Source organism: Elephantulus edwardii, unplaced genomic scaffold (genome assembly GCF_000299155.1).
Source record: "Elephantulus edwardii isolate Elephantulus edwardi_28Jun2011 unplaced genomic scaffold, EleEdw1.0 scaffold00007, whole genome shotgun sequence".
Classification (NCBI taxonomy): Eukaryota; Metazoa; Chordata; class Mammalia; order Macroscelidea; family Macroscelididae; genus Elephantulus; species Elephantulus edwardii.
This window is the reverse complement of record NW_006399757.1, coordinates 2,831,632-2,856,376: the sequence shown is the minus strand read 5'-3', so window position 1 is coordinate 2,856,376 and position 24,745 is coordinate 2,831,632. Positions and strand designations below refer to the sequence as shown.

At 36.6% G+C, this 24,745-nt stretch overlaps 1 protein-coding gene across 1 annotated transcript in view; it reads right to left on the bottom strand.

The window, feature by feature from the left end:
* Window positions 1-5,955: 5,955 nt before the first annotated feature.
* ACN9 (ACN9 homolog (S. cerevisiae)) overlaps window positions 5,956-24,745 on the bottom strand; it is a 44,748-nt gene continuing 25,958 nt past the window's right edge. The window contains exon 2 of the mRNA XM_006880374.1: window positions 5,956-6,159. Within this exon, the coding sequence (XP_006880436.1) occupies window positions 5,956-6,159 (204 nt within the window). The remainder of the gene's footprint in view (window positions 6,160-24,745) is intronic.

Below are 24,745 nucleotides of genomic sequence, written 5' to 3'. Positions count from 1 at the left end.
AGTCTTTATCCTTTTGTGACTGAGATACTTCACTCAGCATAACGTCCTCCATGGTCACCCATTTTGTATAATATTTCATGAGTTCCTTGTTTTCAATGGAGCATAATATTCCATTGTGTGAATATACCACAGCTTCTCTACCCATTCGTTTGTTGATGGGTATTTGAGTTGTTTCCAACTCTTTGCTATTGTGAACAAAGCCACAATAAACATGGGTGTGCATATATCTGTCTGAGTGGCAGTTATGGTTTCTTCAGGGTATATTCTCAGTAGCAAAATTGCTGGGACAAATGGTATTTCTATTTCCAACTTTTTGAGAAAGCTCCATACTATCTTCCATAGTGGTTGCACCATTTTACACTCCCACCAACAGTGAATTAGTGTTCCAGTTTCACTGTACACTCACTAGCATTTGTTGTTTAATTCACCACATTAACAAAGAACAAGAACCTCATGATCCTACCAATTGACACAGAAAAGGCCTTTGAAAAAATTCAACACCCTTTCCTGAATAAAATACTCAACAAAATAGGATTAAAGGGAAATTTCTTCAACATAGTAAAAAGTGTATATGCAAGCCTGAGAGCCAACAATGTTCTCAATGGAGAGAGATTAAGGGCATTCCCTTTGAGAAAAGGAACTAGGCAAGGATGCCCACTATCACCTCTCCTATTCACTATTGTATTGGAAATCTTAGCAATAGCAATAAAACAAGAGAAGGAAATAGGAGGTAAGCAAAGTGCTCCTTAAAAAAAGAAACAAGGTAGGAGGCATCTCATTCCCCAATTTCAAATGCTACTACACTGCTATGGGTAGTCAAGACAGTGTGATACTGGTATAGTGGCAGACACATACAGCAATGGAATAGAATGGAGAACCCAGAAATCAGCCTATCTACCTCTGGTCAACTGATTTTTGACAAGGAGATTAAATCAGTTAAGTAGGGAAAAGACAGCCTTTTAAACAAATGGTGTTGGCAAAACTGGAAAACTATCTGTAGAAAACTCAAACAAGGTCCACACCTCACTCCACATGCAGAAGCCAACTCAAAGTGGATCAAGGACCTAGGACTAAAACCAAGGACTATAAACGTCATTAAATAAAAGCTTGGAAGAACTCTAGAAGCACTAATCCACAATATGAACAGCCTTCCAAGCATCCTGAAAAATCTACAACCCGGAGAGGATAAAATAGATGAATGGGACTTTCTAAAAATTAAATCCCTATGCACATCCAAAAAGTTCTCCAATAGGGTAAAAAGGGAAGCCACAGACTGGGAAAAAAATATTTGGTACTGACATGTCAGATAAGAGACTTATATCTAAAATTTATAAAATACTCGAGCACCACACAAGATAAAGAATCCAATTGAAAAATGGGCACAGGATATGGACACCACCAAAGAAGACATTCAGATGCTGAACACATGAAGAAATGTTCAAAATCCCTAGCTCTAAGAGAGATGCAAATCAAAACAAGTATGATACATCATCTCACCCCAGTTAATAGCAAAATTTAACAGAAAGCATGGACTCTTGTAATATATCATTTCAGATGTCATTTAATCCTAAATACAGTGAAGGTTTAAATATATCCATTACTATAGGTGGTTAAAATGAGTTTATATTAATAATGTCAAAGAATTGTTAGCCTAGTGGATGTCATCTACATGGATACTGATGTCATCAAAATTATAATTGGACTTGAGCTGGAGAAGTGTGACAGGTGCCAAAAAAACAGAAAAGGGAGGGATGCTATTTAATTCACTGTTGTATCACTGGCGACTGTTATACTCTTGTTGTTAGGAGCTGTTCAGTCTAGTTGAGTCTGACTCACAATGACTCTATGAACAACAGATCTGAAGCTTGTTCTATCCTGTGCCATCCTCACACTTCCTGACACACGAGAGCCCAAAAAAGCAGTCACTGTGTCAATCTACCTGGTCAAGGCTCTTCCTCTCCTTTGCCAATCCTCCACCCTTCCAAGCATGATGCTCCTGTCCAAGCAACAACCCTTCCTAGCAACAAGCCTGAAGTACGTGAGGTAAAGTCTCATCACCCTTGCCTCTAAAGAGCACTCTGGCTGCACCCCCTTCAAGACATATTTGTTTGTTCTTTTGGCCGTTCAAGGGATGTTCAGTGCTCTTGTCCAGTGCCACAGTTCAAAGGAATCAATTCTTCTGTAATCGCTAATCATTGTCCAGCTCTCAGATGTACAGCAAGTAATCAGAAGGACCATGGCCTGAGTCAGACGCACCTCAGTCCTCAAACTGTCATCATTACTTCACAATAATTTGCATTTTCATAATCATTGCTCCTGCATGCTGCATAGTATTCCAACATGTGAATGTACCATTATTTCTCAGTCCATTTGATTGTGGTTGGACATACGAGCTGTTTTCATGCTCTTGTGATGGTGAACAATGCTGCTATGAACACTGGTGTACAAGTCTCTGTTTCTGCCTCAGTTCTCACTTTCTTGAGGTATATTCCAAGCAGTGAAATAACTGAGCCATATGGAATTTCTATGTTTAGCTTTTTGAGGAAATACCAAACTGCCTTCCAGAGAGGTTGTATGATTTTACAATCTCACCAGCAATGTATAAGGGTTCTATCTCTCCACATCCTGTCCAATATGTATTACTTGCTACCCTAGTTAAACTCTGCCACCGTTACTGGAGTGAGATAGTATCTCATTGTGGGTTTGATTTGCATCTCTCTTATTTCCAGTGATTTGGAGCATTACTTCATCTGTCTATTGACCATACAATTATCTTCCTCTGTAAAGAGTCTTTCCATGCCTTTTGCCTATTTTGTAATTGTGTTATCAGGTTTTTTTTCTTGTGGAGGCTCTATAGGAGTCTATAAACTTGAGAGGTATGTGGACATCATTATGTTAACTAAACTAACTCAGTCCCATAGGACAAATACTGTCTAAGACCATTAATGCAGAAATAGAAAGATTACCAGTAAAACGGGTATGAGCATCCAAGGGGGGGAGGGTAGGAGCAGAGGGGTGAGGATGGGCAGGGGATAATCATACGGTCGCACAATCTGATGGGTAGAGGGAAGGGGTGGGTAAAGGAAATTGGAAACATTCGGTATGAAAAACAATGTACATGGACTTTGTAAGCAAACCAGTATAAAATTTAAAAACATATTTAAAATATTGGGGAAAAGAGGGGGAAAAATAATTTAGAGAAATCCCTAACTGCAGATTTTCCAAGTGCAATGCATCTCCTTGTTTTCTAACTGCTGGTACCAAGGGTGTTAATTGTGGATCCAAGTATGATGATACTGTTGACAGTTCCAATCTCTTCTCCATACATCATGATGTTGACTATTGGATCAGTGTTAAGAATCTTTGTTTTCCATTACAATGTACAGACTATTGACAGACTATCTTTTAGTGAGAAAGACCAACTGAGCTGACAGCCTAATTCCTGACAGCCATGCACACAGAGAGTCCATAAGGTAGCAAAACTAGGAAGAGAAATTAGGAAGTCAAGTTTTCAAAGAGCTGACAAAAATGCAACTGCATGTGAAAAACGATGACTTCAGAACCTCAAAATAAACATCCACAACTAAAGATACACATCATTTTAGCTCATTTTTTAAAAAATGCATAATGCATATTTTATGGTGTGAATGGGTTTTTCATTTGATTGTTTTAGTTTATAAATCAACTTAACTGTAAGAAAATACTAAAAAGTGTTGTTTCCTCAACCATTAGACAGTAGATTCTCCAGGCAACAAATAATCATTTAAGGGGTAAACAAATACCGTATTACATACTAATAATCATATACACTAGATATTATAGCTTCTCTTTAATCTTTCATTGTGAATAAACATGACTCGGGATGGAGTGACTTCCAAAGGAATAATCATATGACTACTACTGGAGTAGAAATGATGTAACTTTCAGAATGACAAGTGCAAAATAACAATCTGTTGGAACTCTGTATGTACCAATATCACGATATGCTTCTCTGAAGACATTATACAAAAAACATAAGGCTGATGATATTATAAACAAATGTTGTTATTGTTGTTACATCATCGAGTTGCCTGCAACTCATAGCAATCCTATGTCCAATAGCCCTAAACCCTGCTCTATCCTGTGCCAATCTTATTATCTCTGACACACTTAGCCCCATTACCCCAGTCACTGAATCAATCTTCCTCTCCTGCACTGTCCCTCCAGCCTCCCAAGAATGATGTCCCTCTCCAAGGACTAGTCCCTCCTTGCAACATGTCCAAAGTATGTCAGACGAAGCTTCAAAAATACTACCTCCAAGGAGCAGCCTGGTTTCACCCTCTAGGATGAACCTGTTCATTCTCTTAGCAGTCCATGGTATATTCAATACTTTTCTCCAACACCGCAGCTCAAAGGCATCAATTCTCCTTCTATTATCCCTAGTCATCTGGAGAGCAATGATGCCAGTCTGGAGACTATGGCGCACCTGATACAGGACATGGTCTTTGCAATCACTTGCTATGTATCAGAGAGTTGGACAATGACTATAAACAAATATACATGAAAATAGTTTTTAGCAAAATTTTAGAAACTATCCATTCTTCTTTTTTAAATCAAATATTTATTTATAAGATTATTCACAATATTTTTATTTCCATTCATTCATTGTTGCCCTTTTCTCCCTGTCCAACCTCCTGCGCACCCCAGTTAGCTCTTCTCTTTGAAAAATAAAATTTTTTTCATTGTTATACAAAATTTTTTTCATTGTTTTACAATCTCTCCCAAGTCCACTCCACTACGTAGCCTTTGTTCTGGACTCCTGTCATGACAATAATACCTAATCATATATCCCTTTAAACAGTTTTCTCCAACTTTTTCAATGCAGTATACATTATTTATCCCATCTTTCTCAGTCTCCCCCTACCCTGATCTCAGTCCCGTTTTACAACAGTGGCACTATGCAGTATTTGTCCTTTTGTGTCGGAAATATTTCACTCAGCATAATGTCCTCCAGGGTCAACCATTTGTATATTTCATGAGTTCCTTGTTTTTCAATGCAGCGTAGTATTCCATTGTGTGAATATACTACAGCTTCTCTATCCATTCATTTGTTGATGGGCACTTAGGTTGTTTCAGACTCTTTGCTATTGTGAACAAAGCCGTAATAAACATGTGTGTGCATATATCTGCTTGGGTGGCGGTAATGGTTTCTTTGGGGTATATTCCCAATAGTGGAATTGCTGGGTCAAATAATATTTCTATTTGCAACTTTTTTAGAAAGTGTCAGACTACCTTCCATAGTGGTTGCACCATTTTACACTCCCACCAACAGTGAATAAGGGTTCCAGTTTCTTCACAACCTCGTCAGCATTTGTCGTTTGATGTTCTGTTAAATTTTGCTATTCTTACCTGTTTGAGATGGTATTTCATAGTTGTTTTGATTTGCATCTCAGGGCCAGGGATTTTGAGCATTTCTTCATGTGTTTGTTTGCCATCTGACTGTCTTCTTTGGTGAAATGTCTGTTTATATCCTGTGCCCATTTTTCAATTGAGTTGTTTACCTTTATCTTGTTGTGGTGCTTGTGTATTTTATAAATTCTAGATATAAGTCCCTTATCTGACATGCCATTACCAAATATTTTTTCCCAGTCTGTGACTTCCCTTTTAGTTGGAGAAGTTTTTGGATGTGCATAGGGATTTGATTCTTAGATCCATTCTTTTTTGTTTAGAGTAAAAACCAAATCCCATTCTTGGGAAAGTAACACTACTGCTATTTTAATAATGTCATGTTTTCTCTACTAGTGATCCTGATTCATCCATTATAGAAAGCATTCTTAACATTCAAAAATAAAATAATATTTTATTAACAGAAGATTCTCTCAAAGCCTAAAAACTAAAGAGAAATCTTTTCAATACAATGATATTTAAATAAGGGGCCCTGATTTTGAAAATCTTTGTTAGGCTTTATGATACAGACTAAGACTTTGGCTCTGTAGACTCAGTAATACTAAATTGCCTATTGAGTTTAGTGGTTTCTTGCATCAGCTCCTGCAACTGTCCAATCTGTTCATCACGAAAGTCGTTAAGTTTTTCTTCTGGTAGAGCAATTCCAAAAGATGCTTTTTCAGTTGAATGTTGTCTGCTTTCGTTAGCTTGTTGGAATAACACTGCTGCATATACCTGGTTAAAAAAAGAAAGGAAGAAAAATGAAGACTATAAGCTAAACATAGAAGCCTCATATAACCCTGTTATATTGTACTGCTAGGAATATACCCCAAGGAAATTAGAACTGAGAGATGAACAGATACATAGACACCTGTGTTCACAGCACCATTATTCACAATAGCGAGAATATGCAAACAGCCCAAATGCCCACCAATAAATGGATAGAGACACTGTGATACACTGACATAAGAGAAGACTATGCAGAACAATTTTGTTAAATACTATATAACACAGGAGAGGAGGAGAGCATTATGCTGGGTGAACTAACTCAAGTCTCAAAAGGACAAATATTGCATAAGGCCATTATTGTAAAACAGAAGGATAACTAGTAAGATGTGTATAAATGTCCAAAAGGGGCAAAGGGGAACGGGATCGAAAAAAGGGGAAGGGTAGAAATTACTAAGATAGCAGAGTTTAGTGGGAGGATTGAAGATAAGGTGTGGGAAAAGGAAAGATTCAAAGGAGACTTGAAAAGACAGTGTAATAATAGGCATAGATCAGTGGTAATTAATTATATGGGATACAGTGTAGATGAATGACTGTATGAAACATAAAGTAAATGAGGAGTTGTATGGAACACAAGGTGTATTAATAAAACAATATAAATGAATTATTGTATGAAAAACAATAAAAATATGTTTTAAAATGAAGGCTACAGATAAAAATTAAAATAAGGCGTTTTTATCTATTTAATTGGTGGCCTAGTGGCAAGAAGCTATGCTGCAATCCAAAAGACATGCAGTTCAAATCCACAGCTGCTCTGTAGGAGAAGGATGGGCAATCTCCCCCCATTTGATTAAATGCTCCTGAAAACCCACGGAAGGGTCAGCTATGGGTCAGTTTCAACTCAACTCGATGGTACACGATGAAACATTTTTTTAAATTATGGAGTGCTTGAAGAATTCAGATTTTTAAATTAGGGCAAGTCACTTATTTTCTCCATTACTGAGTCTCTTTTTATTTGGCAAAGAAGACATAAACAATAGTACTGTCTTTTCTACACACTGATAATTTCAAATGTATCTTAATTTTAGCACTCTAAAAAACAAAGAGAAAGGATTTTAATAGACTTTAAGCAAAGTATTCATGAATACGTACAAAGGACCCCAAATCACATGCAAAATAATATGTACACAAGCATGAATGTATTTTGAGGGCTAAGGCTTCTATCTATTTTCTAAGACAGTCCTAACTTAAATCTAATCTTAATTAAAATGTTAATGTGCTAACTCAAAGTCCGTGCTCCTCCAACAGTCCTAACTCACCAGTGACTGATGGAGAAAGAGGTGCAGCTTCTTCCCATTATGATTTACCACCTCAGACACTAATTTGGTTGGTGGTACTGAGTTCGGGGGGTTTTCTTGTTTGTTTGATGAGAGAAAAAGAAACTTTCCAAACTTTTAAATTTTCACTATTTAAAAACTGCTTCTATTACGGAAAAAATTCCATTTAATGGTGTTATTTCTCTCTCCTTCAGTCAATACCTTTAGCAAAATACTCCAAATAAATCTGACTGCACAAGTGCCAGTTATTTTAAACAGACTCTCCCTCTACAATGAATCTTTCAACCAGACAGAAAATATCAACCTATATCAGTTCATGAGCTAGAAGTCTGTTTACATGTACACTTTCTGGTTAATGCTAGCACTCAACCTGGTTTGAGATATAAAAATTGCTTATAATTGGGGGATTGTCAGTGTAATCAAAGACAAGCTCCAATTTTCACTTCGGACACTCCAAATCTTTTGTTTGCACTAAACTGTTTTCTTAATATTTTACAGAAGTTATTTCTTTTCATAACAAAACAAAAATACTGCACACACCTAAAGCTAACTTTACTTCTAGATAGAAGCCCCAAGCAGAAATGGCATCTACTTCCTAAACAACATGCCTCTGGAAACTCCATGAACTTCGAGAAATGACAATAGTTATAGAAAGGCTTCGGGCCTTTCGTTCAGAGGGTCACTATGAGTTGTGCTCAACTCAAAGGCAATCAACAACTGCCATTTTCAATCGTCAGTGTAATTATATATTGGGTGAGGGAGGGAGGAGACAGTACTCTGTTCCTGCACTGTAAGATGCTGGGTAGAATTCTTGGCCTCTTATTACTAAATGCTGGTCTCATTCTGTATCCCAGTCTTGACAATCTAAAATGTTTCCAAACATGACCAAATGAGTCCAGGAAGGTAAATTTACCTCTAGTTAAGAAAACAAGGAAACTCTCACATTGATGTACAAAGAACATATCTAGAATTTCTTGTTAAAATGGCATTACTTGTTAAAATGGAGCTCTTGTGGACTAGGGGATGAGGAACTGCACGGTCAACCTAAAGATAGGTAGTTCAAATTCGTCAGCTGCTACATAGGAGAAAGGTAGGTATTTCCCCGCACAATTTATAGCATCTGAAAACCTGTTGGAAGATCAGCTATGAATTGATTCCAACTAAGTGGCAAATAACAACAACTTATTAAAACAAAAAATCAGAATCAATTTAATAGTGTGTCAATAAGAGAACACAAATACATCAACATTTATCCAAATAATGATTATACAGGAATAACAATTAAAAAACTAAATGTTTAAGGATCAACATGGACAAATCTCTGAATAAAAAAGCAGCTTTTAAAAAATTTTACAAGGATAATGCACACTTATTAAGGTAGGTAAAGGGAAAGGCAATCTAAAGTAAGGAGACAATCTGACACTTCACGTACCATAATTAATGTTCCAAGACATAATGTATATTTATGATTGAATGAAACATCAATATATTTTGTAAACTTTCATTCTAAACATAACAACAAGTTTTGCAGGGAGTTTAGCTTGTACTAACGGCAAAGTAGCTTTTATCAGACCAACCCTTCTGTGTATAAATTATAAACTCTAGACAAAATATAAAAAATAAACAAACCAGCAATCTGAAGACACTGGAGAACAACCAAAATTAGGAAAAAAAATTAAAGGAGTTACCACCAGAGATCAATTCCATGCTGAGTATATTTTAACCAAAGGAGGAGGGGAAAGATTGCTGTCAACTTAATTCTAACTCATAGTAACCTTTTCTACTGTCAAAACAGAATTGTAATTAAAAAAAAGAAAAAAAACCCAGAATTTTACTGTGTGTGTGTAAATATCTTTGTGTTAATTGTGCAGATTTCCCCCCACATTTCATTCACTGACATTATTTCATACATTCACATACATTTTATTTTATAAAATTAATCACCGTTGGACTATGTCCACTATTACCCTATCTTTTCAGATCCCACCAGATCTTTCCCTTTTCCTTTACCCTCTCCCTCTATGCATCAGATTGTACGACTCTCTGATTTCCCCCAGTCCTCACCCCTTTGCTCCCACTCCTTCGCCCTTTGAGCTCCCATACATGTTTTATTAGTTATCCTCCTATTTTCTTATGCAGTATTTATCTTTATGAGACTGAGTTCACTCAACATAATACCCTCCAGTCTCTCCCAAGTTATGTAATATTTTTCAAAATTGTTGTACCTGACTGCTGTGTATGTCCATTGTATGAATATATTATAATTTCTCAATTCATACAGTTATGGTTGGACTGCTACCTGCAGAAAATTGAAACAGTATCCATGTCTCACACCATACACAAAAATCAACTCACAGTGGATTACGGTCTGGGAGGTAAAGCCCCAAACCATAAAGTTCATAAGAGACAAACTGGGACCAACGCTTAGAGACACAGCTTATGATATAAAGAGGCTGACAAAGTCAGAAACGCACAATCAAAAACTTTTTCCAATAGGGTGAAAAGAAAATCTACAGACTGGGAAATAAACTTTGGCAATACCATTTCAGACAAAGGTCTCATTACAAAAACTTACAGGGTCTCTATAAGAAACAAACTGATAACCAGATTACAAAATGGGCAAAAAATATGGAAAGACTTTTCACAGAGGAAGATATTCAGATGGCCAACAGACACCTGAGGAAATGCTCCAAATCTCTGACAATAAGAGAGATGCAAATCAAAAGTACAATGAGCTACCATCTCAATCCAATAAAAGTGGCAAAGTTTAGTAAGGCAGCAAGCAGTAAATGTTGGCGGGGATGTGAAGAGGTGAGAACTCTCTCACATATTGTTGGTGAGATTGTAAAATGGTATAACCACTCTGGAAGGGAGTTTGGCGTTTCCTCAAAAATCTGAACATAGAAACTCCATATGACCCAGCTATTCCACTTCTTGGAAAAATCCCAAGGGAATTAGACTGAGCTACAAATGGAGATTTGTACACTAATGTTCAAAACAGTGTCATTCACCATCTCACGAACATGGAAACAGAACTGTACTCTGGAGGTTTCAATGGCTGGCTTTTTTCCCTGAAATATATTAATATATACAACTTAAAATGTAAAAGAAATAAAATTGAAGCACATTTAAGTAAAAAGAAATAAGTACAATGCAGCTCTGTTGGTCTTGCAGTAAGGAACTGTGCTGCCAATCTAAAGGCACAGATCTAATCCACCAACGGCTCCATGGAAGAAAGATGGGTGATCTCTACCCATGCAATTTACTGCCTCTGAAATCCACTGGAGGGTCAACTATGTTTGTTTTGACTGGACAGCACATAATAACAACTGCAATAATTATGTACAACTAACATTCAACTGAAAGTATTCCAAATGCTTCTAAATTTCAGATAAGTGTTTTAAATTTACCAAAGTTTCTCAAGAACTAGAAAGTTACACTGGCAGAATCTAGCCACAAGTCTGTGGAGAACTTGTGTAATCTGAGGGAGAATCTTATAATTACTATAAAGGTATCAAACTGGAACACAATTGTCAATTATTTTTGTTTCTGATGAGTTGGGGAAACTTAAATATCTTCATTGCTAAATTGAAATAAATTTTTCTAAATAAGCAAAAGGGGGGTAAAAAAGTTGTATTTTGTCCAGATCCAATTGCCTGTGCTTTGCCATCTCAACTTTTAGAAATGCCATTCAAATTGTTTTCTTGTATATTCATTAGGATTCAAAGAAAATTTGCTCTTGGGTGTGTGTTTTCTCAATCCTGAAACTTTTATATTCCAGGGAGGTCATTTTGAGTAAGAAAGTTTTATCCCTCCTAGTCCTCACTGTTAGTTAAGCTCTCTTGGTCTTCATACTCCCCTGCTCTTAGTTATTATTTCTCTGGATTTCTCCTTCCTTTTTAGCAAATGTTCATTAGAGAACACACTAAAATTCTTAAAGGAAGAAAGGCTAGACTTACCAGAACCAATTCTTCTTCCCCTTTCCACAAATAAATCATAACGATTCTGGAATTACAAAATGTTTTAAACCATCCATATTTTTTATGTGTGTGAGAAAAATTTATATTTAGAATTAGCCAGCTGGACTCAGTTTAGATGATCCCAATTTTGTTGGCAACATCCAAAGCATCATAGTCAGGAGCAAGCTGAACATAGACCTTCTTCACTCCATCAGGCCTAATCAAAGTGTTGACCTTAGCCACATCAATGTCATAAAGGTTCTTTACAGCTTGTTTAATTTGGTGCTTGTTGGCCTTGACATCCACAATGAACACAAGTGTGTTATCTTCTATCTTCTTCATGGCTGACTCAGTGGTCAGGGGAAATTTGATGGTGGCATAGTGGTCAAGCTTGTTTCTCCTGGGGGCACTCTTCCAGGGGTATCTTAGGCCACCGGAAGGTGGGTGACGTGTAGATCTTCTTTTTTTTTTGGCTGTGGATGCCCTTCAGGACTGCCTTCTTAGCCTTTAATGCCTTTGCTTTGGCTTCAGTTTTGGAAGGGGCGGAGCCTTCCTTTTTCACTTTAGGCTCCATCTTCGTAAAAAGGCTACACCACCCATATTTTTAAAAATCTAAACATAACTAAGTCACTGAAAAATAGATTTCACGACTATTTTTCACCAAGGAATATGACTTCCGAGAATTAAAACTTCAACACACAGCTGTAACTGTTGTTCTCATATATCAACCATCAAGTCAGAACTGCCTCGTAGCTGATGCTCCAGCAGGTTTTCAGAGGCTGTAAATCTCATGGATGAGACTGTCCATCTATCTCTCACAGATAGATTCAAACCAAGAGCCTCTGAGTTAGCAGTGCAACTCCTTACTGCTAAGCTACCAGACCACCCTTTCAGCACTTGGCTGTTGTTGTTGTTGTTATGTGTCGTCAAGTGCACTTGGCTAGTAAAGCCTAATTTAGTTTGCTTTCTGTATCATTAAATTACCATTGTATTCATAATGTTAATTATAATCTTCCTACAGTCTGGAAACGAAATGGAATAAAATTCATGAACAAATGTGATACAAAAATTGAGATTTATTGGCACTTGTGAATAAATTTATATAATTTTTAAAGATGGCCAATAATAGTGTATGATGTGAGCATAGGATGGTGGTAGAGCCATAGAATCAAGAAAATCTATGGATTTCAAAATTGAGATTCTATATATGAATAAAATCAGTATTACGGTAGAAGAGAAACTAGATGTACTTCTATTTTAAGATATGTTCGATATGTTCATATTCCTAGAGAAGACAGCCTCAGTAACTATGATACACTAAGAAAAGGAGCTCTGATGGTATAAAGGGTCAAGCCTCAGGCTAACTAAAAAGCTAGTGAGCTACAAAGATGAAGCAATCTGCTTCCTCAAAACTGTACATCCTCAAAAACCCTGTGGGGCTGTTTACACTCTCCTACTACCATAGGTCTGCTACGCAAGGGAATCAACCAGAGAGAGGTTAAGTATAAACACAAAACACTATAGAGAGTATTGGACATACCACGGACTGCCAAAAGAACAAACAGGCCTGTTCTGGAGAAGGTGAAGCCAAGTTGCTCCTTGGAGGCAAGGATTTTGAAGCTTCATCTCACATACTCTGGGCATCTGGCCAGGAAATGCCAGTCCTCAGTAAAAGACACCATGCTTTGAAGGGTAGAGGAACAACATAAAAGAGGAAGACCCAGGATAAGAAGGACTGACACAGTACCTGAGATAAAGGGGATAGGTATGTGGGAGACAGTAAGTCTGGCTCAGAATAGTGTAGGGTTCAGAGCTACTGTACATATGACTTGCAGGTGACTCAATGGCACATAACAACAACAACAACAACATATAGCAATTAAAAAGACATTATAAGCGGATATAAAAAAGCTCTTTAAGAAAAGTGAGAAAAACCTTCAATGTGTGCATAGTTTTCTAAATATGACATTTATGTTCTATAGTATACAATGTTGTTGTTGTTGATTGCTCTCAAGTCACACACGACTCATTGAGACCCCATGAACAAAAGGCCTGAGGATCCTTTATAACCACTGATATTTGTAAAAGTTCATAGAGTTTCCAGAGGTATGTTATTTAGGAAGTGGATGCCACTCGTGCTTCCAAACCTGTCATAGAACGTTACTGTTCTTATGTGCTGTCAAGTTGCCTGTGATTGCGATGTACAGTAACACTATAGTATCTATCTATCTATCTATCTATCTATCTATCTATCTATCTATCTATCGAGATAGAGATATATTGTCAAAAGATGTCACAAAATTTTAGAGATCATAGTTCATTATGTTCTAAGTACCTTCAACTTCTACACTGCTTTGGTATCTTATGACTGCTATTTAGTAATGGAAGAGCAGAGATCAGAAAAACTAGAGGAAATATTTTAGAATAGAGGACATTACAACCATTTTTTGAGTTGTCCTAACAGCAGAGATAAAATCAATTTGTTATTACAATGAATTAAATTAGTCATCAAGATTAACAAACAATAACTCAGTTTCTCATAATTTTGTTTAATCACATAGCTACTATCTGCTCATCTTTGTTCTTTAGCACAAAAGTGCAACTAATTAACCTAAAAGTACAAATGTAAACATTATCATGTAAGAAGCCAAAACACCTGAAATAAAAACTCTGAAATTGTAGTAAATAAAAAATAATTAGCTGTTTAACTAAAAAAAATTCTTATTCAGAAAAACATTCTTCACAGGACCCTCTGAAGTGTGAAACCAAATGGTTTAAAATCATTTATGAACATTTTTTTTAAAGTGCTTATCAATTGTTTTAGAAAACAGTTCACTCTGGTAACCTAATGCAAGAAACTACACTGCAATTCCAAAGGCAAGTAGTTTGAGTCCACCAGCGGCTGTGGTAGAAAGATGAGCAACTGCCTCCTGTGTGATTAACTGCTGCAGAAAACCCACTTCTGGTGCAACCACTGTGGAAAATGGTGTGGCGCTTTCTCAAAAAGTTGCAAATAGAAATACCATTTGACCCAGCAATTCCACTACTGGTAATATACCCCAAAGAGACCATAACTGACATCCAAGCATATATGCACGGCCATGTTTATCATGGCTTTGTTCACAATAGCAAGGAGTTGGAAACAACCTAAGTGCCCATCAATAAACGAATGGATAGAGAAGGTGTGGTATATTCACACAATGGAATACTATGCTGCATTGAAAAACAAGGAACTCATGCAATATTATTCAAAATGGGTGACCCTGGAGGACATTATGCTGAGTGAAGTGTCTCAGTCACAAAAGGACAAATACTGCATGGTGCCACTGTTGTAGAATGGGACTGACATCAGGGTTGGGGTAAGACTGAGAAAAACTGGATAAATTAATGTATACTGCATTGAAACAGATGAGGGAGAGAACAATTTAAAAGTGATATATGATAGGGTATTATGGTTATCACAAGAGTCCAAAATTAAGGTTGCATAGTGGAGTGTACTCGGGAAGTGGGGGGAGTGTGGGGGGGATTGTATACCAATGAAAGAATTTTTCTTTTACTTTTCAAAGAGAGGAGTGAACTGGGGGGAGGGCTGGGCAGGGAGAAAAGTGCAACAAAATGAATGAATGGAAATCCAAAATCTCTGTAAATGTTCATTAATAAAATAAATTGAAAAAAAAAAGAAAACCCACTTCAGCTATGGGTCAGTTGTGACTCGATGACACACAACACCACCGACATATAGAATTTATCCTACTCAATCTCAACACACTCTCATTTTCATTGGGTATGAACTGACTTACAGCTGACTTACAGCAAGCCTTCAGAGACTAAATCACAGCGGTGGAGATTGTCCATCTTAGTTCCTTGTAGTAACTTGGAGATTCCAACTGCCTGCCTATGGCTTGGGCAGCACAACTCCCTACCCAGTAGGCCACCAAAGCTCCCTTCTATCCCACTAAAACCTAAAATTCCTTTTACTTTGCATTTTTAACTATAAAGTGTTCCCTGGATAGCATATGAATTTTAAAATTAAGTCATAAAAAGGTCATTACAATTTTTCCATACACTACAGTTAGTCTAAAGAAGTCTTTCCTATGCATTACATAAATCATATCTGCACATTCTCTTACAAACATATCATGATGCCTGCTTACAATTTCTTAGAAAGTTAAAATGGCAATAAATTTTCCATTTGTTGTTCAATGACTCGGCAGCCCCTAACAACAACAACAACACTCCTTCAATACAAATACATAAAGAACTATTCATTCTAAAAGGAAAAGTTACCTTTCTCTCCAAATTATTCAATTATTTAGCAACAGTGAACCAAGACATTTAAGCTTTGAGCATTTAAACTTTCTCCAGAGAACTGGTATCTCTGAATATTGATCTCCAGGGAACTGATTAAAAATACTTTGCCTCCTTCAGGAGCATAAACAACAAAAACACCGCTTCCAGGTGAAAACCAAAAGTTACCAGAATTACAAGAACCAAATTCTGAGACACCTTGGGGAACTGAGGCATAGTAAACCATTAATAAGACTTTACACTACAGAAAAAAGGAACATTTATAATGGCGAGGATAATGAAACTGGTTTATTGGCTCTCTTTGCCCAGATTATATTCTTTTCAAGTCACTTAAAATAAATTGTCCATTTCTGCAGCATAAAGTGACATCAAATAATAATCCAAGCTGCCCCTCAGACCCCAAACACTTTAAAAAAACCCATACCTTTTATTGACTAATAATATACAAAAATTGAAAGTAAGATTAGTATCACTAGTAAGTGAATTTCTGAAGTGATACATATTAAGCTATAACAATGTATTTAATTATTTGCACTAGTCATTTTTCTGTACTTTTCTGAAGTCTACACCCCCTTTTTTATACTTTCAACCAGACATTCACAAACCTTCCCTGTTTTGTCACACTTAACACTCCTTAACATAAACATACTAAAGGTATTTTATGTTGGTATGTTTTATCTATTCTCTGAAAGCCTAATGTGTGAGTTCCGACTGTACACAATAGAGTTGGAACTAACCCATAGCTGACCCACCAGCAGGTTTTCTGAGGCAGTTAATTGCACAGGAGAAGACCGCCCACCCACCTCCTGTGGAGCAGCTGGTAGATTTGAACTGTGTGACTTTGGAGTTGCATCTACCAGTTGGCAAGCAGAGCTCCCTAATATGTGACTTAGGACATAAGAATTAAAAGTGATTGCATCTGGGAATAAAAAATGCAAGGTAACAATGAAAACTATAAAACAATGCTGAAACAGATGAAAGAAGACTTAAATAGCAGCAAAGATATTTCATGTTAATGAATCAGAATAATAATAATAATTATATATATAATAATAATTTAGTCCAGATAAAATTAAAACCCAAAGTCATCTATTTTTTGTCAATGCCCTCAACACAGACAACATTCACTAATAATTGGTGACTGGGATGTAAAAATTGGAAACAAAGAAGGATTGGTGGTCAGAAATTATGGACTTTATGACAGAAATGAGGCTGGATATTTAATGACTGAACACTGTAATATCACAAATGCCTTTTTCAAAAAAATACAAATGGTGACAATACACATGGACCTCATCTGACTGCACAGGAATCAGATAGACTATGTCTGTGGAAAGTATTGTTGGAGAAGCCCAGTGTCAACAGACAAAACAAGCCCAGGTGCTCACTGTAGAATAGACCATCAATTACTCACATACAAGTTCAAACTGAGGCTAAGAAAGTGAAAATAAATCCCCAAGAATCAAAATACAGCCTTAAGTCTATCCCACCTGAATTTAAAAAGCATTTAAAAAACAGGTTTGAGGCTTTAAACACTAATGAGTAAAGATCAGATGAGTTGTAGGATGACATCAAAGATCTCACTCATGAAGAAAGCAAAAGAGGAGAAATGGATGTCAGAAGAGACTGAAAAATTGCACTAGAACATCAAGAAGCCAAAACAAAGGAAAGAAATGTTAAAGTATGAGATTAACAGAAGATGTCAAAGAGGAGCTCAAGGAGAATAAACAAAGTATAATATTACAACAAAATATGCAAAGAGATGCAAAGAGCTGGAGTTACATAGTAAAAAGGGAGGCATTTGCCTGACATTTCTCAAGCTGAAAGAACTGAATACCAAGCTCAAGCCCTGAGTTGCAATACTGAAGGATGTTATGGGCAAAATCATTTCCTCCTCTTTTTTTTTTAAAAATAATAATAATGGTTTGCTTACAAAGTTCATACATATTGTTTCATACTATTCTTCATTCACATTTTGTTTCCTACAATCATTCCCATGCATTATGCTTTTTAAAATTGATCACCACTGCACCTTGCCCAACATTACCCTGTCTTTTCACCTGGATCTTTCCTATTTCCTCCACTCACCAGTCTGTGCAACGCTGTGGTTTTGTTCCTACCCATCCTCACCCCTCCATATCTACCCCTTTCCCATAGGTTTTACTAATTATCCTTCTATTTTTACAATAATGGTCTTATGCAGTATTTGTCCTTATGAGACTGAGTTTACTCAGGATAATTTCCCCCAGTCAAAATCTTGAATGATCCAGGAAGCATCAAAAGTAGCAGGAATATACAGAGTCACTGTACCAAACAAAAATACCCAAAAACCCCACAAATGGCTGGTATGGAACTATTTTAGGAAGTACCACATTACCAAAAACTAATGGTAAAGAAAGAAAAAGTACAAGCTTCACTGATGCGTTAATTAAAAGCAAAACAAAAAAAAAAAACACCAAACACCACAACCCTCAGGAATTGATGGGATATCAATTGCCAAGTTTCAAATAACAGGTATTACTCTGAACATGCTCAACAATCTGTGCCAGAAATTTGAATGACAGCTACGTGGGCAACTGCACATTTGTTCTCATTTCCAAGAAAGGTGATTCAATGGAATGTGAAAATTACCAAATAAAAGCACAAACAGAAAGACAAATGAAACCTAATAAAAGCTGAAAACTCTTTATCCTTAAGAGACTTTATTTTAAAAAAGCTACCAACTGAGAAAATATCCTCAGAAACCAAACATATAGCCAAGATCTAATAACTAAAATATATAAAACACATCAATAACCTTTACAAAAAAGGGACAAATCATCTAATAAAAAAATGGGCAAAGGACTTGAATGGGTATTTCAGCAATGAGGGCATTCAAATGGCCACCAGTCATAAAAGAAGCCCAGCATCCTTAGCCATCAGATACATGTAAATCAAAACAATAATGAGATAATGTATCACTCCCACCAGGGTGGCTAAGATTTAAAATAAAAAAGAGGGGGAGTGGGGGGTGGGGGGATTACATACCAGTGAAGGAATTTTTCTTTTACTTTTCAAAGAGAAGAGCAAACTGGGGTGGGGGTGGGGGGCAGGGAGAAAAGTGGAACAATGAATGAATGGAAATCCAAAATCTCTGTAAATGTTCATTAAAAATAATAAGAAGAAAAAGTTTGGCAAGAACATCGGCAAACAGAAATTCTTAACATTTGCTGGTAGAAATGCAAAATGGACAAGCCATTGGGGAAAACAAGTTGGCAGTTCCTAAATAAAATTACCATACTATAGGGTCAATATGAGTCGCAAGTGACTTGATGGCACATGACAACATACTCAGTGCCATCTAACTGATAGTGACACTGCATCAGATTTCTGAGGTTATAAGTCTTTATGACAGAAGACCTCCGAGCACCTGGTGTATTTAAAATTTTTACCCTTTGTTGTGTCACAGTTGTTATGTGCCCCCTATAGAGTTCAACTCAGAGACCATATAGACAACAGATTTAAATCCTCCTCTATCCTGTTTTTACCTTTATGGCAGATACCACAAAGATTCTGGAACTAAGTCCAATTTTTCTATTATGAGTTCTGTTCTCTAATCCTCTTACATTTCCAATCTACTTTCTTTTCTTAAAGTGAATTCTACCTCTGGTTTTCCTGTTGTCTCTTGATCTCTGCTTCACATCTTTAAGGCCAAAAAAAGAGCATCAGCACCATCAACTTGTTTTTATGTTCTGTCCAGTTGCTTATGACTCATAGCGACCTCATACAAAATATCCATTCTCTGTAAATAGCCTTCTCAAATATTAGTAAACTACCTTTAAAAAAACAGTCTTGGCACCAGCAGCCAGGAAATTAAAAGATGCATTGCCATGGGAAAGTCTGCTGTTAGGGACCTCTCCAAGTACTGAAGAGAAATGGTGTCTCCCTGGAGACTAAGGTGCATTTGATACAGGCTATGGTCTTCGCAATCACTTGTTATGCATCAGAGAGTTGGACAATGACCAAGGATGATAGAAGGAGAATTGATGCCTTTGAGCTGTGGTGCTGGAGAAGAGTATTGAGAATACCATGGACTGCTAGGAAAACAAATAGATTTGTCCTGGAAAGCGTTAAACCGGGTGGCTCCTTGGAGGCAAGGATTCTGAGGCTCCGTCTAACATACTTTGGACATGTTGCGAGAAGAGACCAGTCCTTGGAGAAGGACATCATGCTTGGAAGGGTGGAGGGACAGCGCAGGAGGGGAAGGCCCTCTATGAGGTGGATTGATTCAGTGACTGGGATAATTGGGATGGGAGTGTCAGGGACAGTGCGATTGGCACAGGACAGAGCAGAGTTTAGGGCTGTTGTACATAGGGTCGCTATGAGTTGCAAGCGACTTGACGGCACATAACAACAACAAACCTTTAAAAGGCTCTTAAGCATTTTAACTATAAAAATTTCCTGTGTACAGTTTGAAAAGTATTGCTTCTGCTAACAAACAACTCTTAATTGTATTAATAATGGAAAAAAATACACAGGCTACAAAAGGTTAAACTTAATAGAGAATTTATTCAGGTGAATTGTGTCATAGAACCTATCTCAAAACTGTCCAGTCTGCCAGTTTACAGTTTTAAACAACTGGAGATCAGAACCACTGTAGTTGGGAGGGAGGGGGGGGGGGAATCTTAATTACCATGGGTTTCAAAAAAGAGGTAGTAATTTGAGTCAGGTGGATCTTTTTTCTATATGGGAGAAATTCTGCCACCTGAATTAAGAAATGTCACATCTACAGGATGCACTCCTAGCTTTTTAAACTCATATTTAAAGAATAAGAAAATATAGGGACCTAATAATAAGCTCTGCTTCCAACGTACATTGTTGTTGTTGTTATGTGCCATCGAGTCGCTTGCGACTCATAGCGACCCTATGTACAACAGCCCTAAACTTTGCTCTGTCCTGTGCCAATCGCACTGTCTCCGACACTCCCATCCCAATTATCCCAGTCACTGAATCAATCCACGTCATAGAGGGTCTTCCCCTCCTGTGCCATCCCTCCACCCTCCCAAGCATGATGTCCTTCTCCAAGGACCAGTCTCTCCTCACAACATGTCCAAAGTATGTTAGACGGAGCCTCAGAAGATAAGTTTTTATACCCATCCTTATGTAATACTAGAACAAGAATATTTTTAAAGAATATAAAGCTACAATTCTAGATAGAATGTCCTTAAAATTTCTAAAAGTTATTGGAAAATATGAAAATTATTAATATTACTTAAGCCAATATATTAAGAGAAATGTTTTTTGGTATTTCTACCCTGATTAATATATACTATAGTATACTGTCCTACTTTTCCAATTTAAAAAGAAAATGCTATTACATTAAGAAAAGACACTTAGGGAGCAATTAAAACTTACAAGATCATATCCTTCCTTTTCTAGTCTAATTATGATTGATTTTCAAAAGAGAAATAACATACAAGTCACTAGAGACAAATTATTTTCAATTCTCAAGAGACAATTCAGTCTGTTCTTATATTCATAAAATATACCATCTCTGAAATGTAATGGTATTATATAACATTTCTAGTTAATTAAAAGCCTCTATTATTTCACCCTGAAAATTGTCAAATACATAGGAATTTTGATGTTAAATATATGTAATTTATATTCTAAATATAAAAATATTTCTACCTTATCAAATATAGATGCTGTTTTGGTATAACAAAGGCTGACAAAAACACATTCACACTCCGATTGTAAAGTATAAACGTGGTAAAACATTTGGTAAGATAATTTGACAGTATGAATCAAAAGCCTTCGCATATTAACAATTGATACAGCAATTCAACTTACCTCTAAAAAATTTACAGAAAAGAAAAAGTAACAAGGTTAAAGACAAATAGTAGGGCATTCTAATTGTTAAAAAAACAAAAACACATTTTAAAATTTGGATTGCTATAGAAATAACACTGTGAAATGTTAAAAGACAAGTTATCCACATAAAATAATAATATAGAAAACACCCACGGGTATGCATTGCTTAACATCCACAATAGGTTCTGTGAATTAGGAGGTTATGCAATTTGGACATAGTACAAACACTGTATTAGATATAAGCAGTCCTTGTACAATCTCCCATTAAATCTCTATAAAGCTTATCATAATAAAACCTATGGGAACTCATCAGACAAAGCCCAAGAGCTACTGCCAGTGACCTGGCCTTGTCTGGGCACAAGAAGGGTGTTAAGGGACTGAGAAGAGGTGACAACTTGGGGACTGAGTATGAAGGTTAAAAGAAAAAAAAATGGGATAAAACAGTATTTCAGAATGATCCAAAATGTAGAATGTGGGTCTTTTATAAACCATACGTCAAAATAATCTATTCTGTAGAATAAATTTCCCTTTCTTCTAGATTTTCCACATTCCCAGTAATGAGTACGTACATATTTAAATTTTAAAAGTCATACACTTAGGTTGAATAAATATTTATGAATAAGGTACATAAATAGAATTACATAAAAATATAGATGATCAATTTTGCTTCATGCTGACAACACGAGGAACAAAACTACAGTCTATGTGCACAGGTGGTAAATACAATAAAGGCTCGACCAGAGCTTTAAGTCTGTATAACTATAGTGAAAGCAGGATTATTGTGTAACTCTACTTTCAGAACAGGAAAAACTTAAAAAAAATAATACAGTAAATTACATTTATGGCTTTCAAAACTATACCAAAAATACATCTATAATTGTAGAAATTTTAATTTTCAATCTTAAATGTAAGTCACCTCCCCAGATAGTACTAAACCTGTAATAAAAATTTTAGTGTATTCAACCACTATTTAAATAAATACATTTTGCATTTTTTTCTATTTCTGTCTTTCATGTTGTTGTTCTTATGTGCCCTCAAGTCACTTGTGACTCATAGCAACCTTTTGTACAACAGCTAAGAACCCTGCTCTGTCCTGAGCCAAATATATTGACTCTGACACACCAACTCCCATTACCTCAGTCATCGAGTCAATCCATCTCACCCCGGGTCTTCAGCTCTCTTGCGCTGTCCTTCCACCCTCCCAAGCATGATGTCCCTTCCAAGGACTGGTCCCTCCTTGTAACATACCTAATGTATGTCAGACAGAGCTTCAGAATCTTGCCTCCAAGGAGCAGCCTGGTTTCACCCTCGTCGGGACAAACCTGTTTGTTCTCCTAGTAGTCCATGGCATATTCCATACTCTTCTCCAGCACCACAGCTCAGAGGCATTAATTCCCCTTCTATTATCTCTAACCATTGTCCACTTTTCTGATGCATAGTACGTAATTATAAAGCCCATGGCCTGGATCAGGCACACCTTAGTGTCCAACTGACATCATTGCTCTTCAGTACTCTGGAGAGGCTCCAAACTTTCCCAATGCAATTCATCTTTGGATAGTACATTAGTATTATTCACCAGCATCATAATTCAGAGGTATCAATTCTTCTTCTAGTTTCCTTAATTTATTGTCCAACTTTAGCATGGATGTCGATGATTTTAAATGTTGTGGCTTGGGTCAAGTTCACCTTAAACCTTAATGTGTTGTTTTCACTCTAACATTTTAAGGAGGTGCTGTGCAGCAGATTTGCCCAAAGCATTGTGTTATTTGATATTGTGCTGTTTCTGTGACTGTTGATTGAGGATCCTAGTACAACTACATAGTTAACAATTTCAATCTTCACTTTAGGTTAAAATTATTTCTTTCTAAAAGTTTAAGGGTTTCTTCAAGTTCTGTGAAACTTTGAGTAGAGATAAAAGCTAAATATTCACAAACAATTTCCTTTTTCCTCTTAAGAAAACAGCTAAACTATATTCCCAGTCTCCCTTGAAGTTAGATTGTTGTTGCTGTTGTGTAATGTAGAGTCAGAACCAATCCATACCTGATCTTCTAGTGAGTTTTTAGAAGCTGTAAAATTAAGGGAGGAAACTATCCATCATTCTCCCACCACCTTTTTTCTATGGAGCATCTGGTGTATTCAAACCATCTACCTTTGGGTTGGTAGCACAACACTTTACCACTAACCCACCCAAGCTCTGAAGTAAGACTGCTGGGGTTTTTTGTTGTTGTTCGGTACTATTAAGTTAGATCAGATCATAGCTGACCTTTCAGAGGCAAGAAAACCCTCTAGACTTACCATTCTTTATAAAAAAAAAATTTATTCATTTTTGTCCAATCAATTGTGACTGCTGGCGACTCTCAGTCTGTGTTCTAAGGCTATAAATCTTAATGGAGAAATCCTTCTTTCTTTAATCAACAGGTTGGAACTGCTGACCTTTCCATAAAATTTAGTAAAATTTTTCTTGGACACTTTTCTCCCCAAAATGAAGATTCATCTTCATACAAGAATTTGTATACAGGGAAAGAGTAGATTAATCATTGGATTATACAATTTGAAGGGTGGGTAGGTGAGGGAAATTGAAAGAATTTGCTAAAATTTATATTAGAATTTTATAAATAAACTAGTAAAAAGAAAAAAGAATTTGTATACAGCTTATTATGGCCATAGATGAATGGCTAAAGAAACTATGATACATTGAGTAGTGGAATATTACGTATCACTAAGGAATAATCAAGAATTCATGGAATATTGCACAATATTGGATGAATCTAGAACAAATTGTGCTGAGCAACATAAGTCAACCACAAAACAGTAATTATGATATAAAATCACTATTACAAAAATCTGAAGAGGTTAACACAGACATAGAATCCACTTTGGGGGGTTAATAGGGATACGAAATAGGGGGTGTAAAAATTATTAAATAGGTAAGTTGGGAAAAGGCAAAGGCATATACTACAAGGGACTGATTAGACACTGTAGTTAATTAATTGCATTGTTGTTGTTGTTGTTGTTATGTGCCGTCGAGTCGCCTGCGACTCATAGCGACCCTATGTACAACAGCCCTAAACTCTGCTCTGCCCTGTGCCAATCGCACTGTCTCTGACACTCCCATCCCAATTATCCCAGTCACTGAAT